The 17,385-nt window shown below is 38.6% G+C and overlaps 1 protein-coding gene and 1 long non-coding RNA gene across 4 annotated transcripts in view; one reads left to right on the top strand and one right to left on the bottom strand.

Annotated features, from left to right (window-relative positions):
• The window catches only part of fam13a (family with sequence similarity 13 member A), a 57,003-nt gene extending 44,833 nt beyond the window's left edge, over positions 1-12,170 (bottom strand). The window contains exons 1-5 of one of the 3 annotated variants that reach the window (XM_046046846.1): positions 12,019-12,170; positions 8,801-9,010; positions 4,751-4,928; positions 2,957-3,104; positions 611-727 (exon numbers count right to left, since the gene is read on the bottom strand). In XM_046046846.1, coding sequence (XP_045902802.1) covers positions 611-727; positions 2,957-3,104; positions 4,751-4,928; positions 8,801-9,010; positions 12,019-12,076 — 711 coding nt within the window. In that variant the 5' untranslated portion in view covers positions 12,077-12,170. Of the gene's footprint in view, positions 1-610; positions 728-2,956; positions 3,105-4,750; positions 4,929-8,800; positions 9,011-10,412; positions 10,551-12,018 lie in introns of those variants that run through there. The other 2 variants (XM_046046845.1, XM_046046847.1) reach the window with 2 other exon arrangements.
• LOC123969450 lies at positions 9,746-13,653 on the top strand. The gene is made up of 4 exons (XR_006824737.1): positions 9,746-9,921; positions 10,210-10,799; positions 12,044-12,351; positions 13,548-13,653. It is a non-coding gene; the product is annotated as an uncharacterized LOC123969450 (long non-coding RNA).
• Positions 13,654-17,385: the final 3,732 nt, after the last annotated feature.

Raw genomic sequence — 17,385 nt, 5'->3', positions numbered from 1 at the left:
CATCTTATATCATTATTTTAACAAAATCTGACATGTTCTTGTGCTTTCATGGCAACTCCAGGGTAGAAATAAATATCTGATGTTTTATTATTGCAGAATTTTATAAATGATTAGTCTAAAAAAGTGCAAGTGATATTTTAGGATAGACTAACTTCGTCCATAACATCAACAAGTGTGAAAAAATATAAATCTGAACATGTTATTTGAAGAAAACAAATTATAATTTGTCAATAAATGTTGGCAGCATAAAAGGTCATCTGTTCACACTGAGGGACCTGATTACCAGTCCTGAACGCACAAAGTCCTGACACCTATAACATCTTCAAAACTCACAGAAACTTACACAGACGTACACAGAAACGCCTTTTCCAAAACATGCCCATATTATGTTAATCACGTCACACAGATCACAAGGTTGGTGTAAGGACTATGTAAGGGAGTGTGAAGGGTTCACGGGAGTTTAAAGGGTTCATCCAAGTTCGACCTGGCAGTGTCATGGATAAACAACAACAATGCACTGAACAGCGGACAGACTTCAATAACAGTATACTGAGGCGAATTAACGCATAAACAAAGGTGCACACATGCAGGCGTGCTGCTGAGCACGTACCTTTGTCCTGGAAACCGGCGTCGGCTCCGTCGCATTGAGTTGGCTGGGTGAATTCTTGGTGTCGGCATCTGTCGCGTGTGCCTCCTGGGACCAGAAAGCGGACGAGAGAATCCATGTCTTACATACCGTGGAGTAACAAAAGAAGCAACAAATAATACATAGCAGAAGCCAGGAAGCATTGTATTCAGTTCTTACTGTTGTAACTGTAGCCTCGTATATACAGTAGCTATGAAATATATTTTGACATACAGAGAGTTATTTTAGAAGAAGGTACTGTATGTGTGTTCTACAATTGCTTTTGTTCTGTGAGCCCTTAACAACTGGGTTCAGAATAGACAATAGGCTGACAATCTGAATCCTCCGACACATTCAGTCACACAAACACTTACATGCAAACACCTTATGCTCATCAGCATTTTGTGTCTGAAAGCAAAGGTAGCACCAGTGATCATATGTGCTGCGTTCAGAGGCACTGAGGGGAAGGTCAGGCCTCGGTAGCTTGTACATATGTGTTAGTGTTTATGCGGATGTGTGCATGTTCATCTGTAAGAAGATCTCACTCTAACTGAGGGGTTTCCCAAAGGTCAGTGGGCTGTCATGTGGCTGTGCCCTTACAGACATTCACAATACAGCACAGACATTTGTGTCCAGAAATGTTATCTCACAAATTTACAGTATGTCGTCAAAGTGTTTCTAGATTTAATTTTACTGCTACTATGAATCTGGACCTTTGGATTTAATGAGCTCAGGTAGTAAGGACTCACTGAATTTCTCAATGTATCAACATCTTCAGCATTTCTTTTGCACGGTAAGCGCAGTTGCACATGGGAACCGGACACTTTGTCTGTTGTTAAAAATTGTGAGAATTGAGAGAAGAGATGAGAGGTCAAACGCACGGAAAGCTAAATGCCAACGGTCATTGGCTGGTCAGCCCTCCGTGGCATCAGGTGGCCAATGTCACATTTCAAAAACACAGTCATCACTCAACAGTCAAGATGTTTGTTATAGACTCTGGTGAAGGATGTCTTTCCAAATGTGGAAATTCAGGTTTTTTAGTTCCACTTGTGATATGAAAGATACTCAAAGTGCAGCTACAGCAGCAGAAATATTCCTCTCGTCTCCTTCTTTTCTGGACTGGAACAAACTTCAATTAATGATGATTTTATGCTTTCTTATTGTATTTTTTTTAAAGATCTTAAGTATGTCATGCTAACTATGATGGTAAATTAGCGCTGTCACAGCATAAAGTACACAGCTTTGATTGAGTTTGATTGTTTTCCATATGTCCACACGAGGTCCCTCTAGGGGGGAAAAAACACAAGTTATATTAGATATTTTTACAGGACTGCAGCTACCATCAAAATCCCTGAGGTCATGTCCATAATTTATCACAGAATTAACTGTTTATTTTAGAAACATTTATCTCACATTGGTAGATATTTTATGGGCTCATTCCAGTATATGTTATTTTAACTACTGAAAACTGAATGAATAAACAAATAAAAGATAATTTTTTGACCCGCCAGAATTTTATTTTATGTGTCACTGTCACTGTCCTGGAAAACATGTATTTCCAAGTTTGGGGATTTAAAATTTTTTCAGATAAACTTAAGGATCAAGTGTACCTTTATGGTTTAAGATAATTCTCCTACGTTTTACGGTAAACAAACCAATTAAAGCTATTGGATTATCTAAAAATGCATTGTTACAAAACTAAAAACACAGCTGTTTTTCTTAGTATCTTGAAAAACATGGTTTTGACAGGACAGACCCTCAATTTGAGAAATCAGATTTCCGATGCAGTTTTTATTTTTAGAGTCTGGTCAAACATTTTCTAGGGAAGCGGAAACTAGGACTTAAGACATCAGTATTTCTAAATCCCTGGCTACAGTTCTGCATTTATATATGCATAAGTGAGACTGAAAAAAAAATATAATCTACATATTCAATTTATCATGGTTTGCTGTGTTTGGTTTGTTTCTTGCAGTCACATTTCCTTCAGGTAGCTACAGATGCAGCAGCAAGATAGACAAACCAGCTAATCAATAAAAGACATCAGCAGCAAATATAAATCAACAACCACAGACTCAAAACAGCCACCTGTGGAGGAGTCATCCCTGCGAGGTTGTGATCTAAAATCAATAGTTAAATCAATTTTAGGTAGACATTATGTAAGCCTGTTTTTATAAACCATCACTCCTCCAAGTGGATGGGCACCTAGTGAGGTCTGTTTAAAGTGTATTGGTACAACATGTTGTTTCCAGCTGCACTACATTGTACTGACCACCAACACGGATCTACTTCATATTAACATTAGCATCTGGTGTTCCTATGAGTATACAACACCTTGACAACAATAAGGGTGGATTGTTCTTCTGTGCGGCCTTCTCTGTCTCCGTCGGTCTCAAATATATTGCTGTAGTTCTGGATGAGCTTGACCATAATCTTGTTACAGATATTTTGGTCCTTCATTGCTTCAAAACCAGGAGCCACACTGGAAAAGAGGGAGAAGAGAAATAAAAATTAAAGCAAACAGAAGAGACTGCATCAAATTCAAATAGGACAGTTGCAGTAAAAATAAAGCTAAACATTTGCAAAATAATGATATTGATATTTAAAGTTAATCAGTTAGAAGGCTTGATTAACAAAGCAGATGACCTAGTAAACTAGTACTGCTGAACAGCTGTGTGAGATGTACAGTGGGCTGTAGGGCCTAACGGTAGTACTAATTTTATAACTTCAACACACACACACACACACATACACACACAAGTAAAGCCTCTGATGAAAAGAACAGGTTGTACAGTATGAGAGAGTATCCAGTAGTTTCTTCTTCTCTATTCTGTCCAGTCAGAGCAGATCTTTTTAATAGGCAGGGTTTCCAAACCACTTTTACATTACATTACGGGAGATCCCCGCCAGTATGCTTTGATACTCATTTCCATGTAAGCTCATCATGAATAGACAAGTGAGAACAGAGGTACAGCAGCTGCTGGGAGGCACATGATTTATTTAAGAAGATCACAGTAACATTTGATAACACATTTAACATCGATCGTTTCTTATACGTCATAAGGCATTTACTTCCAAACTGTTCACTAGACTCAATTAGCATTCTTATACTATAGCATGGGACCTAACTTTGTGACAAAAGTCTGACATTATATTGATAAATACAATGTCAGACTTTGATGAGTAAAACATCTGATTCCAGAGGTTCACGTGGATCAAAAGGTGCATCAATATAAATAATTAACTTTAGAACCACAGAGGAAATCAGTCGGGTCCCCTTCAAACAGCGACTGCACTTTAAACAAGTGTCTGACAAAATGTTTATTAATAGGACATTTATGAGCAATAATGTAATTTAAGATTTCATGTCATGATTTTATCTTCACTAAATAAGCTACAGCACCACCTGCTGGCCAAACATTTTGACAGAGACAAGCCATGTGCTCAATATGTACTCTAACTTTTATGTAAATACTTTAAATAATACTTCAAATTCATTTGTGTTATTAAGTATACATCTGATCAATCTACTTAAATCTTGCCCCAATATTGGCTGCACTGTAAAGTTAAAGATTTTCTCCTATTCTGAAATACAAGCCAAGACATCTATTCTGTTTCAAGGAAAACCTTTATTTTTTGATAAAATATACAACAGCTACAATGTCTGTGGGGTAAACTTGTATTGTGGTTCATTATCTTACTCAATATTTACTACACGTTATTAAGAGTGGAATCATTCTACCCATCCTACTGCTCTGACACATGAAACCAATGTTTAATATGTGACTCACTAAGCAGAAATAGGGGATCAAATCCATCAGCTATAGCTATCATGACTGTCTGGCTATTTTTTCCCAGACTAAGCCAAGTTGTCATACTCTGTTATTTGAAGACTGCAACAGACATGTTTTGTAAATGTCGCAGTGAAGACAGAAAACCTGCCAAACCTTTTAGGGATGTCATTTATGTTCTTCAAGGACACGAACACACTGAATTGGTTAGGTTTAAAGGACTGCAAATTTCGAATAATTAGTTACTCGTCACGTTGCCTATGCCTTAAAAACAATGTCAGAATGAGTGATTAGCCGATGGGTATATTTTTTTGACCCCATGCAAGGTTCAACTCACTGGAAGACACTGGGTCCGAACACAGTAGCAAGGTTGTGGGCAGTCATGCGGTTTTCCTTGTGGTTGCACTCCACAAGGGTGAGGAAGTGGCAGAGGTAGCGGAGGAGGTTGTGGTGGACGTCTGGAAGCTGCTGGAGCAGGCCTCTCATATCTGTCCAAGAGACATCATCGGCGCACTCTACAGACACACAACAAGACATCAAAACAGGTTAAAGGTTGGGATCCTGCCACATTTCAGTCAGCAGTTGTTTCCTGTTCAGAAAAACTGAAGATTCTGGCTAAAAAACTTTGGTAGAAAAGTTGTTTAACGCCTGTGCTTGAAGAAGATATTTCTCAACATTGTTATTCTGGTCAAGTCTTTTCACCCACAATCAAATGACCAACACTCAAATGATGAGTGACCAACTTGATTTACTTTACTTTGAAAACGTAAAACATAAATAGACTCTTAGTGAATGACATTTAAAGGGGCCGTGTGTAGTATTCAGTGACCTCTAGAGGTGAAATTGCTCGAACTAACGAATGAGCACTAATCATCATCCAAAACAGACATAACAAAAGACGCCGTCACACAAGTAAATCCCACTGCAATGTTCCAGTAATATTTTTATCAGCTTGACATTGAACTAATGCATGCTTGTTACATGATAACGCTACACTGACTGCATTTAGCCGATGTGATAGGTCTGAGTTCATTGGAGAGGTATCAGAGAGGTGGTGTTGTTGTCCAGCACCATTATGTTGCATTATTGTATATTATGTGGGTCACGTAAGTTACAGCGACTAAGACAGGCGAATAGGCTTTGTACCTGAGTATCGGTAAAACATCAATAAATCTAAATTAAACATTTCTTGCAGGCTAAAATTAACACTTTGACGTAATACTGTTACACGGAATAGTAATATGAATCGCGTTAGCTGGTGAAGTAATGTGGATGAGATACAACTATAATATTATAACAGATAACGTTTGCAACTGGTCGGCATTAGCTAAGTATCTAAGTTGAGCCAACTAAAGCACAAAATCTCAATATATTTCACATGCTTTGCAGCTATGTTAGTTTACCTGTCCAATAGGGTGAAAGCCACCTATGGGGCTTCGGCACATTAAACTTTTTTGTTGTTTTTTTATCCTCACGTGGAGTTTGTGTTGGAGTCTGGGTTGTGCTGGGAGCCGGTAATTTTTTGGTGTTAGCGGACTCCATTTTGTTAGCTGCGGTGTTGTTGCAGTGTGGAGTTCAGAGGTCAGAATCAGTAGGCACAGCCTACGTTAACCAATGATTTCGAAGAAAACTCGACCCAATTTCTTCATATAGGAAGCGGCATACAGGCCGGCAACGGGTTCGTTTTCATGTGAGGTTACAACCCATTCACAAGTAGGAAATAAAAAATTTCATTTAAAAAATCTACATATAACCACTTTAAATCCTAAGTTTAGTAAATAGTATTACAGCTGGTCTCCAGCAGGCAGTGGTAGCTCCATCCACCTGCTCTATGTAACATATAATCTTTAGTTGAGGTAACTAGTAATACGTGAGCATTAGAGCAAAAAGCCTGAAAATATGTTGATGCTATTACTCAGGATAAATAATTAGGTCAGAGTTGGATAAACGGATATGGCTACTGATCTCGAATGAATGAGTGACGCAAACATTGTGCTTCGCATCTACGTGAGCATGTGTATGAAGGCGTGCATGTGGGGGCAGAGGGGAATAATGGTTTTAGTTGATCAAAACTGCTCTTGATGCAGGTAAGTAAAGTTCAAGTTGTGTGTGTGTGTGTGTGTGTGTGTAAAGTAAAGTAAAAGGTTGCATGTGTGGGTTGTTAGGGTGGCTTTCAAACCATTTGTCATCAGAAGTTGATCGTGTTTTTATAGGTTAGTGCATTAGACAAACACACATTGAGGGAAAGGGGGGAAAAACATTTCATGTAATTTACAACATAAAGCCAAATAATCAGAGGACCAAACCATTGCAGAGAATGCCATACTCTGTGCATGGACAGAGACCAGCAGAATTCATCGTCTTCAAGGTGAGAAACTGAACACTGCACCACACTTTTGTTTGAACATTTTTGTTTGCTTAAGAGATTACACTGAAAATATAAATATAATTTATTGTATTCTTTCTATAACTATTTGTGGATTTTCATAGGAAAAACAAATACATGAATTGTATTAACCATGATTTTGTACGTTTGGAAAGAAATGCAGAGAGAACTGGTGGACAAAAAAATTGATTAGAGAGAGCATCTGTTTAAAATATTAACAGTCAAAATGGAGAGAATTTAGTGCAAGTTCAACATTTGAAAAATATAAACTAAGAGGTAACCTTTGTGTGAAAAAAGATGGTGTTAAATTAATTTAAACAATCGCCTAATAAATCAATAAACTGGGCATGCTCTAATCATTTACATTTGTGTGTGCATATAGTATTCATTCATCCTTTAATGTGTTTCTTTTCATCACATTGGGTGGATGACTTTTAATAATATTACTTGTATTTCTATTCAATAATGTAATGCTATTACAAAGAGTATTTTAAAAAACGCACTGCACCTTACGTTAACAAACATGGTTGTATGTCTCAAGCAGTGTGTTGCTGTAGTGTTTGTAAATACACGGCTGATATGTTGAGCTGCAAAACTGTGCAAGTATGCATTCTTAATATTTACAGCAGCCCCACTGAATATATGGGTAATAAGCTACATGTAATAATGACATTAATGACTAACAGTATTTTACTGGCTAAGGGCACTATAATCTGTTAGGAAAACCACTCATGTGAGATATTGTTTTGCACTTTTAAAGAGAATCTGGACCCTGCCCATGTGAGAATATTATTTTTGCTTTTGACTGCAACATTTCATCCACTGCAAGAAAGTTGTTCATTAATATGGTTTTCCTGAAAGCCACAGTATGGCACCCATTAGCAAGAGGATCCCTGTTTAAGGCTGTAACTAATGATTATTATTTTTTTTAATTAACTGGTTAATCATTTAGGATATAAAATGTAAAACAAATAATAATAACGTCAAATATTCATCACAATTTCCCAGAGCTTAATGAGATGTATATAACTGGCTTATCACAATAGTAACTGAATATTTTCACGTTGATCAACCAATCGATAGATCAATAGAATATATGACATCAAATTGTATGAAGCTTGGAGAGATGTTGGTTTACTTATTCAATTTAGGTCATAATCTCACTTAAATCTTACCATCCATATTGTGTGTGTGTTGCCATTGTTAACTTAATTGATGGACGAGACATCGCAGAAATATATTGGTTATATTCTGAACTGTCAGCCATACTGCTAATCAATCTGCAACATAATCTGCCTATCCATCCATTCATCATACACCTTTGATGTTTCTAAATTTGCCAAATACTGGCGAGGAGGTAGTACAACAAAATGATTTTATTCAGGTGATGTCTTGTGCCAAAGACTGGTTCTCTAATGTAACATTTGGCCATAGGCCCCGAAAAACAGGCAGATATTTATGGAGTCTATGAGGGAAAAACGAACACGAGCAACAGTGTATACTCTCGTCTCATTCAACAGATTAAACCCAGCGATGGAAGGCAGCAGAGAGTGAGCACAGACACTTCCCCTGCCAAATCATTCGCTTTACCTTTTATGTCCTGCAACATTTTTGCCATAAATTAGATCCGTCACTTTCTAGTCTCATAGACACTTTCTCTCACTCACATGTGTGCGCGCGCACACACACACACACACACACACACACACACACACACACAGACTTAACTTAGCAGTGATTTATATGTGCTGCCTGGTATGGGGGGCTGCAGAGCTAATAGTAATTGTCAGGACCTAAAGATAGCATTTACTTATCATCAAATCAGCGTCATGACCCATATATTCACAACATGTGAGTATTAATATCACATTGCGTATTTGGAATGTTGCTCAGGATAGGTATCACTTGACTGTTGGGAAAAAGTGGGTCTACATGAGCTGATAGGATAATCAAGACAACAAAAATAAGGTGTTGTAACAAACAGAAACTAATTTCTTTTACCTTGGTATTGATGTATCAGTGCCTGTTGGACTGTTGAGTCCACCAGACCCTCTGGCAGGTCCCTGAGGTATCGTTTCAGCAAGCTGGCCACTGTACACGAATCAGATTCAGAGAGAAGGTCCACATCCTCTCCACTCTCCAGTCGCTGTTTCAGGGTCTCCACAGCCCGCACATTCCCATTCACTCTGAACAGACCCTCCTGATGCAAGGCTGGAGGAAAATAAGATAACATGCAGTTAGCTCATGTCATTAAGAGCCAGACTATAGATTAACTCCTTAATAAGAGAGCTAATTAGGGATGAAATGGAATTAAGATGGCCCCCTAAAAGTGGTTATCATGTTTTCCATGGATTGCAAAATAATTTTTATTACAGGTCTAAAATCATCAACTCTCAAAAATCAGTTTTAACATGAACATTAGTTGCACCAGTGTTTTCTCTAGCACCATCATCAATGGGGCTGAACAATTATTCAAAATTTTATCAAAATCTCAAAATGGCTTATGTTACTGCACTTTTCAAATCGCAGGAGGCTCAATATTTGTGAGAGGTGAAATGTGTGTAAAAAAATATTTTAAATTAAATATTGTCCTGCCACAGAGATATCCTGGCCCAAACATTACAGACTTAAGAAAACATCTTTGTTTCGTACCAATCCCCTGAAAAAAACATGAATAAATCATTTTAATATGTTTCTCAATGAAAATGAGAATAATGATGTAAAAACGATCATTCTTTTAATATCGCAAATCATATGGCAATTGCAATATCAGTCAAAATAATCGCAATTAGATTTTTTTCACAAATCGTTCAGCCCTAATCATCAGATCAATGATTCTAACTGTAAGTAATAACAGTATATATATATATATATATATATATTTTACAGGCAGATTATCTTGAAATTTGCACACATAATGCTCCCAGTTAAAGGAAATAATTTTGATTGATATTAATCCCATGATTCTCAGAACAAGAAAAATAGCAAAATCATCAGTTTATTTCTTCTAACCTTTTGTATTGCGGAGTGTAACGTTAACGTTAGTAAACATTGCACTTGCATTGCGTGAACCTTGGACTTTTGGAAAATCGGAGCGATTTTCTGGCACTAACTTAATACCGGTAAGCTAATTATTTTTTAATAATGATGTGGAGGTGAACACCTGTTTAACGTTACATGCTTAATGATGTAACGTTGGCTAATGTAAATTATCCACAAACGTTTTACTTTGCAGCTATTTGCCTTACATGCTAACGCTAGCTTCATGTCATGTGAAAAGTGCAGACGAACACAGGTTCAGGTGAAACGTTACACAGAAAGCATACTAACGTTTCTTTAGTGAAGTACAAATGAAGTATGCTAACTAAGCAGTTAGCATACTTCATTTGGCAACATCCCTCTTGAATCAGGTGCACTGATGTTGATGGAGGGGTGAACGCGCTACGATGCTGTTATGTAAGTTAGCCTTACCTCTACAACTTACTGTGAGGGTAAGTTTTACATTTGTAACCAGACTAACTAACGTTAATTAGCTGTGGACACAACTTTGCCTAATTTGATACTGTAGGTCTCCATGGCTTCCACTAGATGTTATTAGAGGAACACGTTTTACCTTTAAAAGGTCGGTTGACCCAAATTGCAGCATGACAAATAATTTAATCCTTTAACTCTAACAGTGATATGAAGCTATTTAATTGTTTAGAATTTGTTTAATTTGCTCATGTTTGAAGATATCCTTCTCTCTTCGTTTGAGGGCGGAATAGTTCATGTGAGCACTGAGCAGTCTTTTGGAACTACTTTCTACAGAAGAAATAGTTCCTATGAAAACAGCGTACAATGAGCTCTGTGGATGAAGACGAGCCAAAGGGACATGATTTCTGAAAAGAGAAAGATTCCAGTGCTGAGCACCAGAAACTAAATGACATTTACCTCCACGGTGGGTGGGGTCAGAAACCTAAACCCAATCACTGCATGGACAAGAAAGCTTTTTTTCCGGAAGGTACTTTATTATTTTCCTCTAGTTTATATTACATTGTCCTGAGTGTGATTGTAAAGTGATTGTAATGTCAGCCCTGGTGCTGTAAATGGAGCCCACAAATACGTTGTGTACTGAAATACCACAATAAAGACGGTTAGTAGTACATAGACCTTTATCGTAGTGTGATCTACAGCTGAGGACTAGCAGTCAAATGTAATATCAGTGACTGTATCATACTATAAAAGGCCTGTAGTTTCAGTAGCAATTAGGAAGGAGTTCCACTTCCTTGTACTGACATCTAGTGGTCAAGCAGAAAAACTACGGAAAACGATAAAGTAGGTCAATACCAAGTACAAAGCACATTGACACTGATTGTCATGGTGAGATTAATGATATGATTCTTTCTAAGTATTGCATTGTGTCATTTTGCTTTTTCTCTATAAAATTGCCTTTTATAGATATTTTTATTTATATATTTCTGAGAAAACCACTTTGACTCCATCCTTTTCTGTGTTTGCGTTTGGGTGGGGTGGGTGAGATTGGAAATTGAGAAAGTTGTAAGTTTGGAATAAATTTTTTTCTGATTTACTATACTGGTGTTCTGGTTACATCAAACTAGGTATTGTTTTGTGGTAATATACTGTTTCTAAGTGCAGAGTGAGGTGAACATTCTGCTGTGTTACCTCTTATTAGGAATACATTCAGATTTGATGTTCAACTTACGCAAGTGTCATTAGTCTACCAGTTGACTGTACTTACATATTGTAAATTCATGGAAACAAATGGAACAGTAAAAACAAAACTACTAGCGTGGTCCCATTCTAAGGGAGTCAGTATAATATGAGCATAGAGTACGATGGTGATATCTCTGATTATTGCATAACTGAAACTGTTTATTTATTTTGACCAAATCACATTAATAATACAACATAATAATCACAAAAGCCAAAATGGGTAAATATCAGTTGTATTCCTATAATGGTACTTGTGAGATCTGATCAAGGTTTAAACATTTTAGATCCATTATATATTGTCTTATTTTTGGGGAAACTCTGATGTCACTGCTTTTCGAATTCTTTATTAACAATACAGTGACAAAGTAAAAAAAATCAGAACTGGACACTGAATACGCAATGTTCATCAAAAACAAAAAGCTAATTTTGATAGCATCTCAAATAAGGTGATCAACCATTACATTTATTGTTTGCTTAATTTCTGTTCTGTTGTGTTTTTTCCTCACCATGCTTGCCGAGATGCTCCACCAGCCTTCGCAACACCCGAGGCACACCGTCCTCCATCTGGCCCTTCTCCTGCAGCTCAAACAGGGACACCCCAAACAACTTGGCGTGCTTGGCCGTCACTGTCCTGGGTCGCAGTATGGGTATCTGGACCATCTTCTTCATGTCTTCTTTAACCTGCACCGCTGTCTTGTTATGCTGCTGGGAGAAGAGCAGACAGCAGCAGTCAGCCACTGACACTATGGACACAGAGAGCAGCACTGGAGAGTCAGGCTAGACACCACTGACACCTGTCCTGGAGCAGGGAGGGCTCACTCTGCTCCATAGATTAAAAGGTGTGTATAGTTATAGTGGCGGTGGGTCTCTCTTTGGCGCTCATACATGCTCTCCTCCTGCAATCGTCATACACTTAGAGGACACTGTGTACTGTCCTGGGAGGAAGAGAAAGGGGAGGGCTGAAAGTGCAAATGTGTTGCCATGACAGATATCAGGTTACCACGCAACACCTTTGCTTAAAGGCATTGCCAGAGTGACACACACACCTGCACAAATAGACATCCGCAGGTGTTGGTTGTTCAAGTGAGTTGATGCACAGCCGCCATTAATACCTATAAATATTAATTTGAATGGATAGTGTGCTGAGAGCTCAAAGGGCTATATGTCTACATTTGGATATGAACAATTGGCCAATTAAAAAGGTTTTACTGGAAAGCATCCTCAATAAGTCAGGAAACTTGCGAAGAGTTGGAACAGAAACTTCCTTTACTCTAATGAAATGTTTGTGTAGTCAGATCCTTTACTTGAATAAAAGCAGCAGTAGTATAATGTAATAAAACTCTGTTACAGGTAAAATTCCTGCATTCGGAATCATACTTTCATATAGTAAAAGTATGAAAGTATTAACAGTATATTTTAATTACAGTAAAATTACTCCTTTTTCCATAGGTGAGTGTTATACTATATTATTTGATTATCATTACTTTACTGTATTGTTATTATTGATAACATTAAAGTGTAAATAGCATTTAAATGTAGCAGCTATTTGAGGTGGAGCAAATTTGAACACACACTAGTTTAATATAGGCCCATACATCACATTTTATAAATCAGGTAAATATTCTTTCAATGTAAAAACATAATCTGCAAAGTAACTACAGAAGTCACATGAAATGTAGGAGTAAAAAGTACAATATTTCCCTCTTAAATGTAGTTGAGTAAATGTACCACCATTTACTCATGGTAAATACATTTGCTCTTATTGTAAAGATGAGCCCAATCCCCTCAGCGGGAAAACCTTGTAAACCAGAGTCTAAGCATGTATTAGTGTTTAATTGACCAGCTCAGTTCAGTATGTCTTATCAGATAACTTGTCAAGGCAAACGGTGCCACCTGCTGCCTCTATCTCTGAGTGTAAACACTGAGTGCACACAGAACTCTCCATGTAACGAGCCAGCGTCAGACAGAGCAGGGTAAATAATTGATTTGTTTGACACATTTAACTACAGCATGATGCACTTCTGTCTTTGTGTAGTCAGTACGAGGAGCAAGAGAGTTAGGACTCACACACCAGAAGCAGGTTTCGATCACTGGGTGAGGAGGAACAGACTTCCTGCACGTCAGAGCAACACAGATTCAGAGCAAGTTTTACTGCTGTATCCATAGCTACTACTACACCATGTGACATATTGTCATTCCAGAGTTCACCGCTTCAAACGAGTGAACTGACCCATACAGTGAAACGAGAGGCCCCCTGCTATGATTTTTGTCTCTGTGAGGTCCTCGGTGACACAGCGGATTTACCATGTTGAAGAGGTAGAAGTGGGTGGTGAAGAGGAAGTACCACTGAATTTATTCCCTATGTGGCCAATTGTTTAGACAGAATGGGTACAGGCTTGTGCCACACGCTGGTCAGCTGATTAAAATCCACTTCACAGACGGTGCTGAGGAGACAGGATCTGTACGATAGCAGATGCTGCATTAATACGACATGCATCTGAGAAGCTTGTACAGGCAATGTGTTAATAGTGCTCAGTCATCCACTCCTTTCTGGCAGGTGCATAAAAATATGCCAGTTGCACCTTCCTGTAAAATGTGTGAAAATGTAATAATTAATTGAATTTGGATTTTCATGACTGTTCATGCTTGGATGAGCTGCCTGAAAAGCTAGCACTACTTAATTGGCTAAATTGCACTGACATACTGTATTTTAACAAAAATAATAAGATAGGCTAGGTCTTCAGGTGGGAGAAGATGTTAGCAGTCAGAGAGGTGTGAGAAAAAATGGGAGGTTTGGGTAGGTATAAATAAGAAAGCTATGATTGTATTTCAAGCACAATGTCATAATTCTTTGAATATTCTATAACTGTACAGTACAATCCTAAAATCTCTGTATCTACAATTTAACTTTATATTTACAGATCATATAGTTTTATAGTAGACTGTCCAGGTGTAACAGTTCATTGTTGGTCATAATGTTAACAGGCCACAGCTCAGTTTAAGTAGCAATGGGTCAACCTCTCAGGGCTGCAAAGGGCTCCAATAGTACTACTACTATTGGGGCTACATGCAGGTGTTAAAGAGTTAAGCTGGTCTGAGCTAGGTCTGACTGTGACAGGCCTACTGAACAGATGTCCCCTAAATCTGTCTTTACTATCATGCGAACACACACACACACACACATCACAGGTCTAACCTCACACTGGTTTTATCAGTCTGCATACATCGATGAATGTCACTATGAACACACATAGACCTTCATTCGCCATTCAAAATTCAGTGGGATCCTGCATATATGCCTTGCTCAGACACAAGTGAAATATATCAGATATTCAACAAGTGTTCAAGCCACATTTGAAGTTTCCGTCCATCACATGGTTGTCACTTTTTCACATTTAAGGTTCATTCAGGTAAACTACCAATAACACCCAAAACTATTTAATGGTGATTTACTATGAGTAATGTCAACAAACCCCAAAACAGGACCCCAAAGACCAAGATGTGACTGTTAAGCTGATGATACACGGGGCAACTTTTTGAGTAATGTTGCTGGGCAATCTTGCTAGTGGCAAGTCCGACTATGTTTTGAACGGATAGCGGCGTGGTGGCGGAGTGGTGAGGAAAGGAGATTACGGTAGTAATCTTTACTCACTACCATTGACGGCAATGTTGCCCTGCACGAGTGCTCAAAAAGTTGCCCTGTGTATCATCAGCTTAACAGTAACGATCAATAGATTGGAGATAGAACTACAAAGGCAATTAATACAAGTACAGTGGTTAATTCTCACTGCAGTATGCAGAATAAATAGGAAACAGCATTCATATATAAAAATAACTTCAAAAAATGACAAAACAGTGAAGTATTGCACTTGAAAACATATATAGAAAAGATTAATTCTAAGAATGGCAAGAAATTGGTCAATAATCTTGTGAGCATTCACGATACAATATTTTAAAAAAAACGTACTACAAGCAAACCACACAGCTACTAGAAAAACCTGAAAGCTATATATAGTGGTGGCCCCTCATGGCTACAGATTGGGCAATCATGGACGTTTTCTTTTCCTTTATTCATCTGTTGATGCAACAACTTAGTATGTAAATTACAATTCAGAAAACGAAGACCAATTTGCAGACAAAGCAGCATGTAATCTGTGTTCACACCAGAGCTGAGCTGCAATGTTGGATTCATGTAAAACCCCTGGTTGTGAGTAGGTTACCTTGCAAACACATAATTGTGCTTTTGTCACATTGGTGTGAAAGTAAGTATAAACAGAGTATATAAAAATATCCCACTCCTCCCTCCCTAAATACAAGTCAATTTCAAGGTTTTTATTCAATTGCCCCTTGACACACCAGCAGCTACAGAGCTTGTGTGAACCAAAGCAGCCAAGGAGAAAGGGAAGCACATGCTGTGGGTACCCATTTGCCTCTATTGTTTACCGGGACAGTCTGTTGTGATTAACCTAATAATCCTCATCCCCTTCTCCCCTCCCCCATCCTTAAAATATTTTCACACTGCAACTTCTGACAGGGAGGAAGAAACCTATTGTCAAGGGGCTATTGAGAGACTCAGGAAGCTAATGACTGTTGAAAGTCTGCTTTCTCCTCTTGAGAGGACACTCAAACAACAAGTGTCAGCGTCAAGATTCTTTTTATTCATTTCATTTTCATTTTGTGGAGTTTGAGTGGGTAAAAAAGTCTCTAAGTCTCTCTAAAATGTTAAACACAAACACACTGCTAAAAAGCAAGGCCATCTTCCTGTGCCTCTTGCTCATGCAGAGAATAGCAAGCCCAAGCATGTGCCCTCTGTTCCCAGACCTCCACCCTCCCCCTCCCCCTTGTCTCTGCCTCTGTCCCTATGTGGGTGGCCATTGAAGCAACTGGTAGCAAAAGCACCACAGGCACCAGAAGCAACAGCTGCTCATCTCAAAGAAACTGCTGCTAAAGACATGCAGTTTGAAAAAGTACACAAAAAGTAGACAGTTAAAGTGGTTTAGTTCTTGTAAAGACTGTATTTCCATAAAGGAAATGTTGTCATAGAGGCACTGGATCATTGCTAGGAAAAAACATTGCAGGCATGGATGGGAAGCAAATGAAGCTTAGTGTGTTTGTAGCCCTGTTTTTGCTCTTGTACTGTTACAGTGGTGTACGGATGGCAGACTTAAAGTAGTGCTGGCTAGCAAGGAACCTACTTTCTCTGTTAATACTGCAAATGAAAGTATTCATCCTGATGCCGGTAGTCATGTATTTAGTGAGCAAAGTTTATTCTAGGAAGGTAAAGCATGTTTTTCATCAGGAAGAAAAGATTTGTCCCTCCTTGACATTTTAAAAAGCCACTTGTGTCTGCCAGAACATTCAACACACACACACCGTCACAACAGTGTGTGTGGACTGACACTGAACAGCACCGTCCCGTTATGCATTCTTTAGCCCTTAATCACAGGTTGAATGGGAAATCTTTGAGCCAACTCAGGCTTTGTAGCTTCTACTCACACAGATGGCCAGAGCTCCTGCCCCCATTCTTCCACAGAAGAAATGCCTGTGGAGGCAAAGATGAGGAAAATGTGCTTCTATCTTCCCTCCTACTTTCCTCACTCTGTTCCAGGATAAACTCTTGGACTTTTCACAGTGGTTGAAATCCCCTTCCCCTAAAAACGTGGCAACCACATACTCCAAACGCAACCCTGATAATCCACGCCAGGAGGGAGTGTAAAGAAGTGCTGTCAGTACCGGCAGGCTGTCCAAACCATGAACACAGATTAGTGCTTGTCTCTTTCTCTTCCTCCCTCTTTATTCCCCTCTCTCCTCCTAGGCTGAAATCTGAGCCGAGCTCTCCCATTGGCCGAGTGGCCTGGTCATGTGATTAAGGG

Source organism: Micropterus dolomieu, linkage group LG04, assembly GCF_021292245.1.
Source record: "Micropterus dolomieu isolate WLL.071019.BEF.003 ecotype Adirondacks linkage group LG04, ASM2129224v1, whole genome shotgun sequence".
NCBI lineage: Eukaryota > Metazoa > Chordata > Actinopteri > Centrarchiformes > Centrarchidae > Micropterus > Micropterus dolomieu.
Note: the sequence above shows the minus strand (reverse complement) of the source record. Positions and strands in the feature narration are given on the sequence as shown.